The 21332-nt window shown below is 50.0% G+C and overlaps 1 protein-coding gene across 2 annotated transcripts in view; it reads left to right on the top strand.

Moving 5' to 3' along the window:
* Positions 1-21332, top strand: part of LOC106564136 (uncharacterized) — a 54435-nt gene that overhangs the window by 20001 nt on the left and 13102 nt on the right. For both annotated transcript variants that reach the window (XM_082958560.1, XM_082958559.1), the window contains 8 exons: positions 1145-1368; positions 1504-1564; positions 5308-5495; positions 5633-5700; positions 5781-5904; positions 8463-8565; positions 9333-9406; positions 12887-13001. In XM_082958560.1, coding sequence (XP_082814686.1) covers positions 1145-1368; positions 1504-1564; positions 5308-5495; positions 5633-5700; positions 5781-5904; positions 8463-8565; positions 9333-9406; positions 12887-13001 — 957 coding nt within the window. The remainder of the gene's footprint in view (positions 1-1144; positions 1369-1503; positions 1565-5307; positions 5496-5632; positions 5701-5780; positions 5905-8462; positions 8566-9332; positions 9407-12886; positions 13002-21332) is intronic.

The raw sequence follows: 21332 nt of genomic DNA, 5'->3' as shown, positions 1-21332 counted from the left end.
CACAAAAACCCCTGCTGTTTTTCGCCCAGAGACTGCAGAGCTATCATTCCACTTTCTGGCGCCTTCCTAGAGCCAATGGAAGCCTTAGAAAATGTCACGTTACAGCAGAGATGCTGTATTTTTGATAGAGAGGCTACAGGACAAGAAATGGTCAGACAGGGCACTTCCTGTATAGAATCTTCTCAGGTTTTGGCCTGCCATATGAGTTCTGTTATACTCACAGACACCATTCAAACAGTTTTAGAAACTTTAGAGTGTTTTCTATCCAAATCTACTAATTATATGCATATTCTAGTTTCTGGGCAGGAGTAGTAACCAGATTAAATCGGGTATGTTTTTTATCCGGCCATGAAAATACTGCTCCCTATCCCTAACATTAGAACTTCAATAATATTCCAACCTGACGATTCCAATGTCTTGAAAAACGTTACGGAACACAGCTACCTCCTCACGTGAATGCGCGCCAATGAACTCATGTCCTTTCCTGAGTCACCAACTTCCTTTGTTCGCTCTCTGTTCACTGCAAAAGCCTGAAACTAGGTTCTAAAGACTGTTGGCATCTAGTGGAAGCCTTAGGAAGTGCAAAATGAACCCTAAATCACTGTGTGTTGGATAGGCAATGACTTGAAAAGACTACAAGCACCAGATTTCCCACTTCCTGGTTAGATTTTTCTCAGGTTTTTGCCTGCCATATGGGTTCTGTTATACTCTGACATCATTCAAACAGTTTTAGAAACTTCAGAGTGTTTTCTATCCAAATCTACTAATAATATGCATATTCTAGTTCCTGTGCCCGAATAGTAGGCCGTTTAATTTGGGTACGTTTTTCATCCGGCTGTGAAAATACTGCCCCCTACCCTAGAGAAGTTAAAGGTTAAATAAAAAAAAATAGAGCCCGACCTCTTCTGGTAAAATAGGGGAATAGCACTTCAATCATACAGTTGCCGTCAATGGCCCTTCCTCAATTCATCTTTCCTTGCATCCTCTTACCTTGTCTCCTTTTCAGATCAGAGGGGAGGGACCTTCTCTTCCAATGCGTATGAGAAGGAAGCAAGGCGTTAATTAAGATGTGAGGAATTGAGGAAATACTATTTGAGTCTGTAAGATGTTGAAAGGCCTGTCTGTGTCTCCCCTTGACCCCCAGATCTCCCTCTCTCAGACCTACCCCTGCTGAAACACCTAAGAAAGAGACAGAGACTCCTAAAAAGGAGACTGGGGGCAGAGTTAAGCTAAAAGCAGACCCTTCTCTCCTCGCCCCCCTCACTCCCAACACAAACACCTCCACCCCGACCCCAGCCAGCAGAACAGGCCTGTGGAACAAACCCCTAGATAAGGCACCCGGAGCTGCTTCTCCCAGCAACACTATGGGTGAGCACCATTTGCCCTGTCTGTCTAGTTGGTTATCCACATTTCACTGATTTCACTTTTCAGTGGTAATTATCTGTGGCTATTATGGTTGATGTAATGTTTTTGGGGTCTGTATTTTGTCATGTCTCTCTTTAGCAACAGCAGACAACAGCAGCTCTCCTGCTGACTGGCGGTCCAGACTCAAACCTGCCTCCAAGTAAGTATAGTGTATATTCTACTCTATATTCTACTCTATATTCTACTCTACATTCTACATTCTACTCTGTATTCTATTCTACTCTACATTCTACTCTGTATTCTACTCTACATTCTACTCTATTCTACTCTATAGTCTGTTCTACTCTACGTTCTACTCTACGTTCTACTCTACGTTCTACTCTACATTCTACTCTATTCTATTCTACTCTGTATTCTACTCTGTATTCTACTCTGTATTCTACTCTACATTCTAGTCTGTTCTATTCTACTCTACATTCTACTCTACATTCTACACTATGTCCTACTCTACATTCTATTGTACTCTATATTCTACTCTGTTCTATTCTACTCTACTCTATATTCTAATCTACTCTGTAATCTACTCTGTATTCTACTCTGTTGTGCTCTATGTTCTGCTCTACTCTATATTCTACTCTGTTCTACTCTATGTTCTACTCTGTTGTAGTCTTTTCTACTCTACATTCTACTCTACTTTATATTCTTCGTTCTACTCTATATTCTACTCTACATTCTATTCTACTCTACATTCTACTCTGCTCTATGTTCTGCTCTGTTGTGCTCTATGTTCTGTTCTACTCTTTTCTACTCTATGTTCTACTCTAATCTATATTCTACTCTACTCTACATTCTACTCTACTCTAACCTTCCCTACTCTACATTCTACTCTATGTCCTACTCGATATTCTACTCTACTCTATATTTTACTCTATATTCTATTCTACACTCTACATTCTGTTCTACTCTACATTCTGTTCTACTCTATATTCTACTCTACTCTATATTCTACTCTACATTCTAGATTCTACTCTACATCCTACTCTACATTCTATTCTACTCTATATTCTACTCTGTTCTATTCTACTCTACTCTATATTCTACTCTACTCTGTAATCTACTCTGTATTCTACTCTGTTGTGCTCTATGTTCTGCTCTACTCTATATTCTACTCTGTTCTACTCTATGTTCTACTCTGTTGTAGTCTTTTCTACTCTACATTCTACTCTACTTTATATTCTACGTTCTACTCTATATTCTACTCTACTCTATATTCTAATCTACTCTATAATCTACTATACATTCTACTCTGCTCTGTTCTGCTCTGTTGTGCTCTATGTTCTGTTCTACTCTGTTGTACTCTTTTCTACTCTATGTTCTACTCTAATCTATATTCTACTCTACATTCTACTCTACTCTAACCTTCCCTACTCTGTCCTACTCTACTCTATATTTTACTCTGTACTCTATATTCTATTCTACGTTCTACTCTGTTCTACTCTACATTCTACTCGACATTCTACTCTACTCTATATTCTACTCTGTCCTACTCTATATTCAGCTCTGTACTCTATATTCTAATCTATATTCTACTCTATGTCCTACTCGATACTTTACTCTATATTTTACTCTGTACTCTATATTCTATTCTACGTTCTACTCTGTTCTACTCTACATTCTACTCTACATTCTACTCTACTCTATATTCTACTCTGTCCTACTCTATATTCTACTCTGTACTCTATATTCTAATCTACATTCTACTCTATGTTCTGCTCTACATTCTACTCTATATTCTACTCTGCTCTATGTTCTGCTCTACTCTATATTCTACTCTATGTTCTACTCTGTACTCTTTTCTACTCTATGTTCTACTCTAATCTATATTCTACTCTACGTTCTACTCTACTCGAACCTTCCCTACTCTATATTCTACTCTACATTCTACTCTACTCTATATTCTACTCTACATTCTACTCTACTGTGTCCTACTCTATATTCTACTCTACTCTATATTTTATTCTGTACTCTACATTCTACTCTACGTTCTACTCTGTTCTACTCTACATTCTACTCTACTCTATATTCTACTCTACATTCTACATTCTACTCTACTCTAACCTTCCCTACTCTATATTCTACTCTACTCTACATTCTACTCAATATTTGACTCTATGTCCTACTCTATATTGTACTCTATACTCTATATTCTACTCTACATTCTATTCAATGTTCTGCTCTATATTCTACTCTGTTCTACTCTATATTCTACTCTATTCTACTCTATATTCTACTCTACTCTGTGTTCTACTCTACATTCTATTTTCTACTCTATTCTACCCTATATTCTATTCTTCTCTACTCTATGTTCTATTCTACGCAATATTCTGCTCTATACTCTCTCTACTCTATATTCTAACCTTCCCTACTCTATATTCTACTCTACATTTTACTCTATTCTATGTTCTACTCTATATTCTACTCTGTTCTACTTTCCTCTATTTTAATCTGTATTCTACTCTACATTCTATGTTCTACTCTATACTCTATTCTTTATGTTCTGCTCTATATTCTCTATTCTACTCTATTCTACTCTATGTTCTATTCTACTCTATATTCTCTATACTACTCTATTCTACTCTATATGCTCTATTCTACTCTATATTCTCTATTCTACTCTACTCTGTATTCTATTCTATATTCTACTCTACTCCGTATTCTACTCTTCTACTTTATATTCACATCTACTCTGGTTTCGCTCCACTTGTCTCTATTCCACTATGTTCTGTTTCAATTGTGCTCTATTCCACCTGCTACTCATTTTCTCTTGTCACTGAACTCTATTCTACTCTACAGAACTCTAAAATACTATGTAGAACACTTCTACTTTATAGAACTCTAAAATAATCTGTTGAACTCTATTCTACTTTACAGAACTCTGTTATGTTCCACTACTGTTCTACCCTACTCCTATTCTGTTCTACTTTGGTTCTATTCCAACTTGGTTCTATCCCACTTCCAGTTGTGTTGTCACTGGTCCACTAGTAATCTGGGAGGTCTGGTCACCTGGGTGTGAGGTCCCAGCCGCTGTAGGCGGGTCACCTGGGTGTGAGGTCCCAGCCGCTGTAGGCGGGTCACCTGGGTGTGAGGTCCCAGCCGCTGTAGGCGGGTCACCTGGGTGTGAGGTCCCAGCCGCTGTAGGCGGGTCACCTGGGTGTGAGGTCCCAGCCGCTGTAGGCGGGTCACCTGGGTGTGAGGTCCCAGCCGCTGTAGGCGGGTCACCGGGGTGTGAGGTCCCAGCCGCTGTAGGCGGGTCACCGGGGTGTGAGGTCCCAGCCGCTGTAGGCGGGTCACCTGGGTGTGAGGTCCCAGCCGCTGTAGGCGGGTCACCTGGGTGTGAGGAAAATCACTTGGCCATATTACCTGTACTCGTGGATTCATCCGTTCATCTTTCCATCCCTCATCCGTTCATTCGTTCTGCAGGCGGTTTGTACATGCCGCTCTGTTTTGATGGTCCACCGGAGATCAAAGACCCTCCCCTCCCTCCTCGCCCACATCAGATGTGCGATGTGTCGGGGCTAAAGCCCTTCCCTAGTGCAACATGAAGTCACTGCTCAGACTCCCACTCCCTGGCCCCAGATGACCATTCCTCCTCCTCTTCTTCCTCTTCCTCCTCCTTCTCAGTCCTACTGATCCTCAGACTCTCAGAACGTACAAAAGGTGAGAGACTGGTGAAGGAAAAAACTAATTGTGAGAAAATGAGAGGTTAGATTGCATTCAGGGAGGAAAGGAAGAGACAGACCTTGTTACATCTGTTCTTCCTCTCCCTCCTCTCTCTCTCGCTCTCTCTCTCGCTCTCTCTCTCCTCCCCTCTGTTCTTCCTCTCCTCCTCTGTTCTTCCTCTCTCTAATCCACCCCCATCTCTCCCCTCCTCTCTCTCGCCAGGCCTGTAGGACCTAAAGACTCCTCTCCCCTCCACCCTGACATTCAGAAGGCTGAATCCCTGTCTCGGCCCCGGGCCGGTGGATCAGGAAACCTCCAGGCTTCAGTCCCTGCTGGGTCTACTCTGGCCCCCTCCAGCCCTCCAGAAGCCTCCTCACCCAGCCCGCTGAACACCGGCCCTGGGACAAGCGGTAAGACAGACACACACACACACACACACACACACACACACACACACACACACACACACACACACACACACACGACAGACATAAATCCACTTCCCCTGCTCCCCATAAAACAGTGTTCTATGTGTTTCCTCTACCAGGCGTTCTGACAGGGAAGAGCTCAACGACAGCCAACGGCCCCAACACAGACACCAACACACCTAAACCAGTAGGTTTAACACATGGAGACGCGGTGAGGGATGTTCATACCTGTGTGTTTGTTGTGTTTATATTAATGTGTGTGTGCAGGGTAAACCAGACTACATCCCGAAGGAAGAGCTCCTCAGAGAGCTTCAGGAGATAGAGGACAGTGTTAATGAGTTGGAGAGGAAAGGAGTGGACCTGGAGAAACAACTACGCTCCTGTGAAGAAGGTAAGACTCACACAGAGGAGAGATGGAGACGGGAGGAAGAGGAGGAGAGAGGGTAAGACTCACACAGAGGTAGAGGTGGAGACGGGAGGAAGAGGAGGAAGAGGGTAAGACTCACACAGAGGTAGAGATGGAGACAGGAGGAAGAGGAGGAAGAGGGTAAGACTCACACAGAGGTAGAGATGGAGACGGGAGGAAGAGGAGGAGAGAGGGTAAGACTCACACAGAGGTAGAGATGGAGACGGGAGGAAGAGGAGGAAGAGGGTAAGACTCACACAGAGGTAGAGATGGAGACGGGAGGAAGAGGAGGAGAGAGGGTAAGACTCACACAGAGGTAGAGATGGAGACGGGAGGAAGAGGAGGAGAGAAGGTAAGACTCACACAGAGGTAGAGATGGAGATGGGAGGAAGAGGAGGAAGAGGGTAAGACTCACACAGAGGTAGAGATGGAGACGGGAGGAAGAGGAGGAGAGAGGGTAAGACTCACACAGAGGTAGAGATGGAGACGGGAGGAAGAGGAGGAAGAGGGTAAGACTCACACAGAGGTAGAGATGGAGACGGGAGGAAGAGGAGGAGAGAAGGTAAGACTCACACAGAGGTAGAGATGGAGACGGGAGGAAGAGGAGGAAGAGGGTAAGACTCACACAGAGGTAGAGATGGAGACGGGAGGAAGAGGAGGAAGAGGGTAAGACTCACACAGAGGTAGAGATGGAGACGGGAGGAAGAGGAGGAAGAGGGTAAGACTCACACAGAGGAGAGATGGAGACGGGAGGAAGAGGAGGAAGAAGGTAAGACTCACACAGAGGTAGAGATGGAGACGGGAGGAAGAGGGTAAGACTCACACAGAGGTAGAGATGGAGACGGGAGGAAGAGGAGGAGAGAGGGTAAGACTCACACAGAGGTAGAGGTGGAGACGGGAGGAAGAGGAGGAAGAGGGTAAGACTCACAGAGGTAGAGATGGAGACGGGAGGAAGAGGAGGAGAGAAGGTAAGACTCACACAGAGGTAGAGATGGAGACGGGAGGAAGAGGAGGAAGAGGGTAAGACTCACACAGAGGTAGAGATGGAGACAGGAGGAAGAGGAGGAGAGAAGGTAAGACTCACACAGAGGTAGAGATGGAGACGGGAGGAAGAGGAGGAAGAGGGTAAGACTCACACAGAGGTAGAGGTGGAGACGGGAGGAAGAGGAGGAAGAGGGTAAGACTCACACAGAGGAGAGATGGAGACGGGAGGAAGAGGAGGAAGAGGGTAAGACTCACACAGAGGTAGAGATGGAGACGGGAGGAAGAGGAGGAGAGAGGGTAAGACTCACACAGAGGTAGAGATGGAGACGGGAGGAAGAGGAGGAGAGAGGGTAAGACTCACACAGAGGTAGAGGTGGAGACGGGAGGAAGAGGAGGAAGAGGGTAAGACTCACACAGAGGTAGAGATGGAGACGGGAGGAAGAGGAGGAGAGAGGGTAAGACTCACACAGAGGTAGAGATGGAGACGGGAGGAAGAGGAGGAAGAGGGTAAGACTCACACAGAGGTAGAGATGGAGACGGGAGGAAGAGGAGGAGAGAAGGTAAGACTCACACAGAGGTAGAGATGGAGACGGGAGGAAGAGGAGGAAGAGGGTAAGACTCACACAGAGTTAGAGATGGAGACAGGAGGAAGAGGAGGAGAGAGGGTAAGACTCACACAGAGGTAGAGATGGAGACGGGAGGAAGAGGAGGAAGACGAGAGAGGGAGCAGGGAGGGATGAAGAGGGTAAAACTCACACACAGGGGGGCGATGGAGAGTGAGGAGGAAGAGGAGAGGGGGATGAAGAGGGTAAGACTCACACAGATGGAAGAGGAGAGATGGATGGAGAGGGGGATATTGAGCGTGAGGAGTGAGGGGGAGATTGAGAGATGGAAGAGGGGGGAGATTGAGAGTGAGGAGGGGAGAGGTGTAGATTGGGGTCGGTGTCACCTGAGGGGATGTGACCCAAAAAGAGACTGGTGAATTTCCGCCACTTCTGGCTCTAATGAAGTCTCTGATAGCTTCCTGTCTCTGTGGGATTGACGGGCGGTAGGAGGAAATAAAGACAGCCCTGGTGGAGGGAGGGAGGGCGAGGAGGGAGGGAGGGCGAGGAGGGAGGGAGGGCGAGGAGGGAGGGAGGGCGAGGAGGGAGGGCGGGCGGGAGGGAGGGCGGGCGGGCGAGGAGGGAGGGCGGGCGGGCAAGGAAGGAGGGAGGGAGGGAGGGAGGGAGGGAGGGAGGGAGGGAGGGCGGGCGGGCGAGGAGGGAGGGAGGGAGGGAGGGTGAGGAGGGTGGGAGGGCGAGGAGGGAGGGTGAGGAGGGTGGGAGGGCGAGGAGGGTGGGAGGGCGAGGCGGGCGAGGAGGGAGGGAGGGCGGGCGAGTAGGATGGGAGAGGAGGGAGGGCGAGGAGGATGGGAGAGGAGGGCGGGCGAGGAGGGGAAATAGTGTCTTTAATATTTCTCTAGTGTTTCATGACCTTGAACTCTGTCAGTATGTCTTTAATATCTTGAAGTCTGCTTTTAAATTCCACTGTGTTGATAAGTGTGTGTGTGTGTGTTTCAGAGGGAGAAGAGGACGTGGTGATGGATGACCTGATGGTGGAATGGTTCAACCTCATCAGAAACAAGCAGGTGTCCATGAGGAGAGAGTCTGAACTGGTGTACATGTGAGTCTCTCTCACACACACACAGAACCACACTCAGACATACACACACCGCACCACACACACACACAGACCCACACTCAGACATACACACACCGCACCACACACACACAGAACCACACTCAGACATACACACACCGCACCACACACACAGAACCACACTCAGACATACACACACCGCACCACACACACACAGAACCACACTCAGACATACACACACCGCACCACACACACACAGAACCACACTCAGACATACACACACCGCACCACACACACACACAGAACCACACTCAGACATACACACACTGCACCACACACACACAGAACCACACTCGGACATACACACACCGCACCACACACACACAGAACCACACTCAGACATACACACACCGCACCACACACACACACAGAACCACACTCAGACATACACACACTGCACCACACACACACAGAACCACACTCGGACATACACACACCGCACCACACACACACACAGAACCACACTCAGACATACACACACCGCACCACACACACACACACACACACACACACAGAACCACACGCAGACATACACACACCGCACCACATGCACACACACACACACAGAACCACACGCAGACATACACACACCGCACCACACACACACACACAGAACCACACGCAGACATACACACACCGCACACACACACACACAGAACTACAAAAATATACAGAGCAGATATTTCCTTGTCCTCTAACGTGTGTGTGTGTGTGTTTGTGTGTGTGTGCAGAGCGAAGACACAGGACTTAGAGGAACAGCAGCCCAGTGTAGAGCAGGAGCTGAGGAGACTCATGGACAAACCTGGTGAGGAGACAGAGTGGGGTGTGTGTTGGGGACAAACCTGGTGAGGAGACAGAGTGGGGTGTGTGTTGGGGACAAACCTGGTGAGGAGACAGAGTGGGGTGTGTGTTGGGGACAAACCTGGTGAGGAGACAGTGTGGGGTGTGTGTTGGGGACAAACCTGGTGAGGAGACAGAGTGGGGTGTGTGTTGGGGACAAACCTGGTGAGGAGACAGAGTGGGGTGTGTGTTGGGGACAAACCTGGTGAGGAGACAGAGTGGGGTGTGTGTTGGGGACAAACCTGGTGAGGAGACAGAGTGGGGTGTGTGTTGGGGACAAACCTGGTGAGGAGACAGTGTGGGGTGTGTGTTGGGGACAAACCTGGTGAGGAGACAGAGTGGGGTGTGTGTTGGGGACAAACCTGGTGAGGAGACAGTGTGGGGTGTGTGTTGGGGACACTGATTGTAGCAGAATGTTAGTCAGTAACATGACGTGTGTTACTGTGTGTGTTTCCACTGATTGTAGCAGAATGTTAGTCAGTAACATGATGTGTGTTACTGTGTGTGTTTCCACTGATTGTAGCAGAATGTTAGTCAGTAACATGACGTGTGTTACTGTGTGTGTTTCCACTGATTGTAGCAGAATGTTAGTCAGTAACATGACGTGTGTTACTGTGTGTGTTTCCACTGATTGTAGCAGAATGTTAGTCAGTAACATGACGTGTGTTACTGTGTGTGTTTCCACTGATTGTAGCAGAATGTTAGTCAGTAACATGACGTGTGTTACTGTGTGTGTTTCCACTGATTGTAGCAGAATGTTAGTCAGTAACATGACGTGTGTTAATGTGTGTGTTTCCACTGATTGTAGCAGAATGTTAGTCAGTAACATGACGTGTGTTACTGTGTGTGTTTCCACTGATTGTAGCAGAATGTTAGTCAGTAACATGACGTGTGTTAATGTGTGTGTTTCCACTGATTGTAGCAGAATGTTAGTCAGTAACATGACGTGTGTTACTGTGTGTGTTTCCACTGATTGTAGCAGAATGTTAGTCAGTAACATGACGTGTGTTACTGTGTGTGTTTCCACTGATTGTAGCAGAATGTTAGTCAGTAACATGACGTGTGTTACTGTGTGTGTTTCCACTGATTGTAGCAGAATGTTAGTCAGTAACATGACGTGTGTTACTGTGTGTGTTTCCACTGATTGTAGCAGAATGTTAGTCAGTAACATGACGTGTGTTACTGTGTGTGTTTCCACTGATTGTAGCAGAATGTTAGTCAGTAACATGACGTGTGTTACTGTGTGTGTTTCCACTGATTGTAGCAGAATGTTAGTCAGTAACATGACGTGTGTTAATGTGTGTGTTTCCACTGATTGTAGCAGAATGTTAGTCAGTAACATGACGTGTGTTACTGTGTGTGTTTCCACTGATTGTAGCAGAATGTTAGTCAGTAACATGACGTGTGTTACTGTGTGTGTTTCCACTGATTGTAGCAGAATGTTAGTCAGTAACATGACGTGTGTTACTGTGTGTGTTTCCACTGATTGTAGCAGAATGTTAGTCAGTAACATGACGTGTGTTAATGTGTGTGTTTCCACTGATTGTAGCAGAATGTTAGTCAGTAACATGACGTGTGTTACTGTGTGTGTTTCCACTGATTGTAGCAGAATGTTAGTCAGTAACATGACGTGTGTTACTGTGTGTGTTTCCACTGATTGTAGCAGAATGTTAGTCAGTAACATGACGTGTGTTAATGTGTGTGTTTCCACTGATTGTAGCAGAATGTTAGTCAGTAACATGACGTGTGTTACTGTGTGTGTTTCCACTGATTGTAGCAGAATGTTAGTCAGTAACATGACGTGTGTTACTGTGTGTGTTTCCACTGATTGTAGCAGAATGTTAGTCAGTAACATGACGTGTGTTACTGTGTGTGTTTCCACTGATTGTAGCAGAATGTTAGTCAGTAACATGACGTGTGTTACTGTGTGTGTTTCCACTGATTGTAGCAGAATGTTAGTCCAGTAACATGACGTGTGTTACTTGTGTGTGTTTCCACTGATTGTAGCAGAATGTTAGTCAGTAACATGACGTGTGTTACTGTGTGTGTTTCCACTGATTGTAGCAGAATGTTAGTCAGTAACATGACGTGTGTTACTGTGTGTGTTTCCACTGATTGTAGCAGAATGTTAGTCAGTAACATGACGTGTGTTAATGTGTGTGTTTCCACTGATTGTAGCAGAATGTTAGTCAGTAACATGACGTGTGTTACTGTGTGTGTTTCCACTGATTGTAGCAGAATGTTAGTCAGTAACATGACGTGTGTTAATGTGTGTGTTTCCACTGATTGTAGCAGAATGTTAGTCAGTAACATGACGTGTGTTATGTGTGTGTTTCCACTGATTGTAGCAGAATGTTAGTCAGTAACATGACGTGTGTTACTGTGTGTGTTTCCACTGATTGTAGCAGAATGTTAGTCAGTAACATGACGTGTGTTACTGTGTGTGTTTCCACTGATTGTAGCAGAATGTTAGTCAGTAACATGACGTGTGTTACTGTGTGTGTTTCCACTGATTGTAGCAGAATGTTAGTCAGTAACATGACGTGTGTTACTGTGTGTGTTTCCACTGATTGTAGCAGAATGTTAGTCAGTAACATGACGTGTGTTACTGTGTGTGTTTCCACTGATTGTAGCAGAATGTTAGTCAGTAACATGACGTGTGTTACTGTGTGTGTTTCCACTGATTGTAGCAGAATGTTAGTCAGTAACATGACGTGTGTTACTGTGTGTGTTTCCACTGATTGTAGCAGAATGTTAGTCAGTAACATGACGTGTGTTACTGTGTGTGTTTCCACTGATTGTAGCAGAATGTTAGTCAGTAACATGACGTGTGTTACTGTTGTGCAGATGTAGCAGTTGCGTTGACTGTGTGTGTTTCCACTGATTGTAGCAGAATGTTAGTCAGTAACATGACGTGTGTTACTGTGTGTGTTTCCACTGATTGTAGCAGAATGTTAGTCAGTAACATGACGTGTGTTAATGTGTGTGTTTCCACTGATTGTAGCAGAATGTTAGTCAGTAACATGACGTGTGTTACTGTGTGTGTTTCCACTGATTGTAGCAGAATGTTAGTCAGTAACATGACGTGTGTTACTGTGTGTGTTTCCACTGATTGTAGCAGAATGTTAGTCAGTAACATGACGTGTGTTACTGTGTGTGTTTCCACTGATTGTAGCAGAATGTTAGTCAGTAACATGACGTGTGTTACTGTGTGTGTTTCCACTGATTGTAGCAGAATGTTAGTCAGTAACATGACGTGTGTTACTGTGTGTGTTTCCACTGATTGTAGCAGAATGTTAGTCAGTAACATGACGTGTGTTACTGTGTGTGTTTCCACTGATTGTAGCAGAATGTTAGTCAGTAACATGACGTGTGTTAATGTGTGTGTTTCCACTGATTGTAGCAGAATGTTAGTCAGTAACATGACGTGTGTTAATGTGTGCAGAGCGGCTGAAGACGTTGTGGGACCGTCGTAGAGAAGAGGAGTTGATGGTCAAGCTGGTGGAGATCGTCAATGACAGGAACGCCATCATAGAAGGACTGGACGATGACCGACTCAGGTAGGAGAGAGAGAGGGGTGGATGACAGACTCAGGTAGGAGAGAGGGGTGGATGACAGACTCAGGTAGGAGAGAGAGGGCGATGACAGACTCAGGTAGGAGAGAGAGGGCGATGACAGACTCAGCTAGGAGAGAGAGGGCGATGACAGACTCAGGTAGGAGAGAGAGGGCGATGACAGACTCAGGTAGGAGAGAGAGGGCGATGACAGACTCAGGTAGGAGAGAGAGAGAGAGAGGGGATGACAGACTCGGGTAGGAGAGAGAGAGAGATGGATGACAGACTCGGGTAGGAGAGAGAGGGGGGATGACAGACTCAGGTGAGAGAGAGAGAGGGGGATGACAGATTCAGGTAGGGGATGACCGATTCAGGAGAGAGAGAGGGCGATGACAGACTCCGGTAGGAGAGAGAGGGGGCGATGACACTCAGGTAGGAGAGAGAGAGAGGGCGATGACAGACTCAGGTAGGAGAGAGAGAGAGGGCGTTGACAGACTCAGGTAGGAGAGAGAGAGAGGGGGATGACAGACTCAGGTAGGAGAGAGAGAGAGGGGGATGACAGACTCAGGTAGGAGAGAGAGAGAGGCGGATGACAGACTCGGGTAGGAGAGAGAGGGGGGGATGACAGATTCAGGTAGGGGATGACCGATTCAGGAGAGAGAGGGGGATGACAGATTCAGGTAGGAGAGGGAGAGGGGGATGACAGATTCAGGTAGGGGCGAGAGGGGGATGACCGATTCAGGTGAGAGAGAGAGAGAGAGGGATGACAGATTCAGGTGAGAGAGAGAGGGGGGATGACAGATTCAGGTGAGAGAGAGAGAGAGGGGGATGACAGATTCAGGTGAGAGAGAGAGGGGGGGATGACCGACTCAGGTAGGAGAGAGAGGGGGGGATGACCGACTCAGGTAGGAGAGAGAGGGGGGGGGATGACAGACTCAGGTAGGAGAGAGAGGGCGATGACAGACTCACGTAGGAGAGAGAGGGCGATGACAGACTCACGTAGGAGAGAGAGGGCGATGACAGACTCAGGTAGGAGAGAGAGGGCGATGACAGACTCAGGTAGGAGAGAGAGGGCGATGACAGACTCAGGTAGGAGAGAGAGGGCGATGACAGACTCAGGTAGGAGAGAGAGGGCGATGACAGACTCAGGTAGGAGAGAGAGGGCGATGACAGACTCAGGTAGGAGAGAGAGGGCGATGACAGACTCAGGTAGGAGAGAGAGAGAGGGCGATGACAGACTCAGGTAGGAGAGAGAGAGAGGGCGATGACAGACTCAGGTAGGAGAGAGAGAGAGGGCGATGACAGACTCAGGTAGGAGAGAGAGAGAGGGGGATGACAGACTCAGGTAGGAGAGAGAGAGAGGGGCGATGACAGACTCAGGTAGGAGAGAGAGAGAGGGGGATGACAGACTCGGGTAGGAGAGAGAGAGAGGGGGATGACAGACTCGGGTAGGAGAGAGAGGGGGATGACAGACTCAGGTGAGAGAGAGAGAGGGGGATGACAGATTCAGGTGGGAGAGAGGGGGGATGACCGATTCAGGAGAGAGAGAGGGCGATGACAGACTCCGGTAGGAGAGAGAGGGGGCGATGACAGACTCAGGTAGGAGAGAGAGAGAGGGCGATGACAGACTCAGGTAGGAGAGAGAGAGAGGGGGATGACAGACTCAGGTAGGAGAGAGAGAGAGGGGGATGACAGACTCAGGTAGGAGAGAGAGAGAGGGGGATGACAGACTCAGGTAGGAGAGAGAGAGAGGGGGGATGACAGACTCAGGTAGGAGAGAGAGAGAGGGGGATGACAGATTCAGGTAGGAGAGAGAGAGAGGGGATGACAGATTCAGGTAGGAGAGGGAGAGGGGGATGACAGATTCAGGTAGGGGCGAGAGGGGGATGACCGATTCAGGTGAGAGAGAGGGGGATGACAGATTCAGGTGAGAGAGAGAGGGGGGATGACAGATTCAGGTGAGAGAGAGAGAGAGGGGGATGACAGATTCAGGTGAGAGAGAGAGGGGGGGGGATGACAGACTCAGGTAGGAGAGAGAGGGGGGGATGACAGACTCAGGAGAGAGAGAGGGGGATGACAGACTCAGGTAGGAGAGAGAGGGGGGGGGATGACAGACTCAGGTAGGAGAGAGAGGGCGATGACAGACTCACGTAGGAGAGAGAGGGCGATGACAGACTCACGTAGGAGAGAGAGGGCGATGACAGACTCAGGTAGGAGAGAGAGGGCGATGACAGACTCAGGTAGGAGAGAGAGGGCGATGACAGACTCACGTAGGAGAGAGAGGGCGATGACAGACTCACGTAGGAGAGAGAGGGCGATGACAGACTCACGTAGGAGAGAGAGGGCGATGACAGACTCAGGTAGGAGAGAGAGGGCGATGACAGACTCAGGTAGGAGAGAGAGGGCGATGACAGACTCAGGTAGGAGAGAGAGGGGGGATGACAGACTCAGGTAGGAGAGAGAGGGGGGGGATGACAGACTCAGGTGGAGAGAGAGGGGATGACAGACTCAGGTAGAGAGAGAGGGCGATGACAGACTCAGGTAGGAGAGAGAGGGCGATGACAGACTCACGTAGGAGAGAGAGGGCGATGACAGACTCACGTAGGAGAGAGAGGGCGATGACAGACTCAGGTAGGAGAGAGAGGGCGATGACAGACTCAGGTAGGAGAGAGAGGGCGATGACAGACTCAGGTAGGAGAGAGAGGGCGATGACAGACTCAGGTAGGAGAGAGAGGGCGATGACAGACTCAGGTAGGAGAGAGAGGGCGATGACAGACTCAGGTAGGAGAGAGAGGGCGATGACAGACTCAGGTAGGAGAGAGAGGGCGATGACAGACTCAGGTAGGAGAGAGAGGGGGCGATGACAGACTCAGGTAGGAGAGAGAGAGGGGGGATGACAGACTCAGGTAGGAGAGAGAGAGGGGGGGATGACAGACTCAGGTAGGAGAGAGAGAGAGAGAGGGCGATGACAGACTCAGGTAGGAGAGAGAGAGAGAGAGAGAGGGGGATGACAGACTCGGGTAGGAGAGAGAGAGAGGGGGATGACAGACTCGGGTAGGAGAGAGAGGGGGATGACAGACTCAGGTGAGAGAGAGAGAGGGGGATGACAGATTCAGGTAGGGGATGACCGATTCAGGTAGGGGATGACCGATTCAGGAGAGAGAGAGGGCGATGACAGACTCCGGTAGGAGAGAGAGGGGGCGATGACAGACTCAGGTAGGAGAGAGAGGGGGCGATGACAGACTCAGGTAGGAGAGAGAGAGAGGGGGATGACAGATTCAGGTAGGAGAGAGAGAGAGGGGGATGACAGACTCGGGTAGGAGAGAGAGAGAGGGGGATGACAGACTCGGGTAGGAGAGAGAGGGGGGGGATGACAGACTCAGGTAGGAGAGAGAGAGAGGGGGATGACCGATTCAGGAGAGAGAGGGGGATGACAGATTCAGGTAGGAGAGGGAGAGGGGGATGACAGATTCAGGTAGGGGCGAGAGGGGGATGACCGATTCAGGTGAGAGAGAGAGAGAGAGAGAGGGATGACAGATTCAGGTGAGAGAGAGAGGGGGGATGACAGATTCAGGTGAGAGAGGGAGAGAGAGGGGGATGACAGATTCAGGTGAGAGAGAGAGGGGGGGGATGACAGACTCAGGTAGGACAGAGAGGGGGGGGGATGACAGACTCAGGTAGGAGAGAGAGGGGGGGGGATGACAGACTCAGGTAGGAGAGAGAGGGGGGGGGATGACAGACTCAGGTAGGAGAGAGAGGGCGATGACAGACTCACGTAGGAGAGAGAGGGCGATGACAGACTCACGTAGGAGAGAGAGGGCGATGACAGACTCAGGTAGGAGAGAGAGGGCGATGACAGACTCAGGTAGGAGAGAGAGGGCGATGACAGACTCAGGTAGGAGAGAGAGGGCGATGACAGACTCACGTAGGAGAGAGAGGGCGATGACAGACTCACGTAGGAGAGAGAGGGCGATGACAGACTCAGGTAGGAGAGAGAGGGCGATGACAGACTCAGGTAGGAGAGAGAGGGCGATGACAGACTCAGGTAGGAGAGAGAGGGGGGGGATGACAGACTCAGGTAGGAGAGAGAGGGGGGGGATGACAGACTCACGTAGGAGAGAGAGGGCGATGACAGACTCACGTAGGAGAGAGAGGGCGATGACAGACTCAGGTAGGAGAGAGAGGGCGATGACAGACTCAGGTAGGAGAGAGAGGGCGATGACAGACTCAGGTAGGAGAGAGAGGGCGATGACAGACTCAGGTAGGAGAGAGAGGGCGATGACAGACTCAGGTAGGAGAGAGAGGGCGATGACAGACTCAGGTAGGAGAGAGAGGGCGATGACAGACTCAGGTAGGAGAGAGAGGGCGATGACAGACTCAGGTAGGAGAGAGAGGGGGATGACAGACTCGGGTAGGAGAGAGAGAGGGGGGATGACAGACTCGGGTAGGAGAGAGAGAGGGGGATGACAGACTCAGGTGAGAGAGAGAGAGGGGGATGACAGATTCAGGTAGGAGAGGGGGGATGACCGATTCAGGAGAGAGAGAGGGCGATGACAGACTCAGGTAGGAGAGAGAGGGGGCGATGACAGACTCAGGTAGGAGAGAGAGAGAGGGCGATGACAGACTCAGGTAGGAGAGAGAGAGAGGGGGATGACAGACTCAGGTAGGAGAGAGAGAGAGGGGGATGACAGACTCGGGTAGGAGAGAGAGGGGGGGATGACAGACTCGGGTAGGAGAGAGAGGGGGGGATGACAGACTCAGGTGAGAGAGAGAGAGGGGGATGACAGATTCAGGTAGGGGATGACCGATTCAGGAGAGAGAGGGGGATGACAGATTCAGGTAGGAGAGGGAGAGGGGGATGACAGATTCAGGTAGGGGCGAGAGGGGGATGACCGATTCAGGTGAGAGAGCGAGAGGGGGATGACCGATTCAGGTGAGAGAGCGAGAGAGGGATGACCGATTCAGGTGAGAGAGAGAGGGGGGATGACAGATTCAGGTGAGAGAGAGAGAGAGAGGGGGATGACAGATTCAGGTGAGAGAGAGAGGGGGGATGACAGATTCAGGTAGGGGCGAGAGGGGGATGACCGATTCAGGTGAGAGAGAGAGAGAGGGATGACCGATTCAGGTGAGAGAGAGAGGGGGGATGACAGATTAAGGTGAGAGAGAGAGAGAGAGGGGGATGACAGATTCAGGTGAGAGAGAGAGGGGGGATGACAGATTCAGGTGAGAGAGAGAGAGAGAGGGGGATGACAGATTCAGGTGAGAGAGAGAGGGGGGGATGACCGACTCAGGTAGGAGAGAGAGGGGGGATGACCGACTCAGGTAGGAGAGAGAGGGCGATGACAGACTCACGTAGGAGAGAGAGGGCGATGACAGACTCACGTAAGAGAGAGAGGGCGAGGATGACAGACTCAGGTAGGAGAGAGAGGGCGATGACAGACTCAGGTAGGAGAGAGAGGGCGATGACAGACTCAGGTAGGAGAGAGAGGGCGATGACAGACTCAGGTAGGAGAGAGAGGGCGATGACAGACTCAGGTAGGAGAGAGAGGGCGATGACAGACTCAGGTAGGAGAGAGAGGGCGATGACAGACTCAGGTAGGAGAGAGAGGGCGATGACAGACTCAGGTAGGAGAGAGAGGGGCGATGACAGACTCGGGTAGGAGAGAGAGAGAGAGAGGGGGATGACAGACTCGGGTAGGAGAGAGAGAGAGGGGGATGACAGATTCAGGTAGGGGAGAGGGGGGGATGACCGATTCAGGTAGAGAGAGAGGGCGATGACAGACTCAGGTAGGAGAGAGAGGGCGATGACAGACTCAGGTAGGAGAGAGAGAGAGGGCGATGAGACTCAGGTAGGAGAGAGAGAGAGGGGGATGACAGACTCAGGTAGGAGAGAGAGAGAGGGGGATGACAGACTCGGGTAGGAGAGAGAGGGGGGGATGACAGACTCGGGTAGGAGAGAGAGGGGGGATGACAGACTCAGGTGAGAGAGAGAGGGGGGATGACAGATTCAGGTAGGGGATGACCGATTCAGGAGAGAGAGGGGGATGACAGATTCAGGTAGGAGAGGGAGAGGGGGATGACAGATTCAGGTAGGGGCGAGAGGGGGATGACCGATTCAGGTGAGAGAGAGAGAGAGGGATGACCGATTCAGGTGAGAGAGAGAGGGGGGATGACAGATTCAGGTGAGAGAGAGAGAGAGAGGGGGATGACAGATTCAGGTGAGAGAGAGAGGGGGGATGACAGATTCAGGTGAGAGAGAGAGAGAGGGGGATGACAGATTCAGGTGAGAGAGAGAGGGGGGGATGACCGACTCAGGTGAGAGAGAGAGGGGGGATGACCGACTCAGGTAGGAGAGAGAGGGGGGGATGACCGACTCAGGTAGGAGAGAGAGGGGGGGGGATGACAGACTCAGGTAGGAGAGAGAGGGCGATGACAGACTCACGTAGGAGAGAGAGGGCGATGACAGACTCAGGTAGGAGAGAGAGGGCGATGACAGACTCAGGTAGGAGAGAGAGGGGGGGATGTCAGACTCAGGTAGGAGAGAGAGGGCGATGACAGACTCAGGTAGGAGAGAGAGAGAGGGCGATGACAGACTCAGGTAGGAGAGAGAGAGAGGGCGATGACAGACTCAGGTAGGAGAGAGAGAGAGGGCGATGTCAGACTCAGGTAGGAGAGAGAGAGAGGGCGATGACAGACTCAGGTAGGAGAGAGAGAGAGGGCGATGACAGACTCAGGTAGGAGAGAGAGAGAGGGCGATGACAGACTCAGGTAGGAGAGAGAGAGAGGGTGATGACAGACTCAGGTAGGAGAGGGAGAGGGGGATGACAGATTCAGGTAGGGGCGAGAGGGGGATGACAGATTCAGGTGAGAGAGAGGGGGATGACAGATTCAGGTGAGAGAGAGAGGGGGGATGACCGATTCAGGTGAGAGATAGAGAGAGGGGGGGATGACAGATTCAGGTAGGGGATGACTGATTCAGGAGAGAGAGAGGGGGATGACAGATTCAGGTAGGAGAGAGAGAGAGAGAGGGGGATGACAGATTCAGGTGAGAGAGAGAGAGAGGGGGGATGACAGATTCAGGTAGGGGATGACCGATTCAGGAGAGAGAGAGGGGGATGACAGATTCAGGTAGGAGAGAGAGAGAGAGAGTGGGATGACCGATTCAGGTAGGGGATGACCGATTCAGGAGAGAGAGAGGGGGATGACAGATTCAGGTAGGAGAGAGAGAGAGAGGGGGATGACCAATTCAGGTGAGAGAGAGAGGGGGATGACCGATTCAGGTGAGAGAGAGAGGGGGATGACAGATTCAGGTGAGAGAGAGCGGGGGGATGACAGATTCAGGTGAGAGAGAGGGGGGATGACAGATTCAGGTGAGAGAGCGAGAGGGGGGATGACAGACTCAGGTAAGAGAGAGAGGGCGATGACAGACTCAGGTAGGAGAGAGAGGGCGATGACAGACTCAGGTAGGAGAGAGAGGGGGCGATGACAGACTCAGGTAGGGGAGAGAGAGGGCGATGACAGACTCAGGTAGGGGAGAGAGAGGGCGATGACAGACTCAGGTAGGAGAGAGAGGGCGATGACAGACTCAGGTAGGAGAGAGAGAGCGATGACAGACTCAGGTAGGAGAGAGAGGGCGATGACAGACTCAGGTAGGAGAGAGAGGGGGCGATGACAGACTCAGGTAGGAGAGAGAGGGGCGATGACAGACTCAGGTAGGAGAGAGAGGGCGATGACAGACTCCGGTAGGAGAGAGAGAGGGCGATGACAGACTCAGGTAGGAGAGAGAGGGAGGGGGATGACAGATTCAGGTAGGAGAGAGAGAGAGAGAGAGGGGGATGACCGATTCAGGTAGGGGATGACCGATTCAGGAGAGAGAGAGGGGGATGACAGATTCAGGTAGGAGAGAGAGAGAGAGAGGGGGATGACAGATTCAGGTAGGAGAGAGAGAGAGAGAGGGGGATGACCGATTCAGGTGAGAGAGAGAGAGGGGGGATGACAGATTCAGGTGAGAGAGAGAGGGGGGATGACAGATTCAGGTGAGAGAGAGAGGGGGGATGACAGATTCAGGTGAGAGAGAGAGGGGGGATGACAGATTCAGGTGAGAGAGAGCGGGGGGATGACAGATTCAGGTGAGAGAGCGAGAGGGGGGATGACAGACTCAGGTAAGAGAGAGAGGGGTGGATGACATTCAGGTAAGAGAGGGGCGATGACAGACTCAGGTAGGAGAGAGAGGGCGATGACAGACTCAGGTAGGAGAGAGAGAGGGCGATGACAGACTCAGGTAGGAGAGAGAGAGGGCGATGACAGACTCAGGTAGGAGAGAGAGAGGGCGATGAC

This window comes from Salmo salar, chromosome 12, assembly GCF_965601325.2.
Source record: "Salmo salar chromosome 12, fSalSal1, whole genome shotgun sequence".
Taxonomy (NCBI): Eukaryota; Metazoa; Chordata; class Actinopteri; order Salmoniformes; family Salmonidae; genus Salmo; species Salmo salar.
This window is presented reverse-complemented; position numbering and strand designations above follow the sequence as displayed.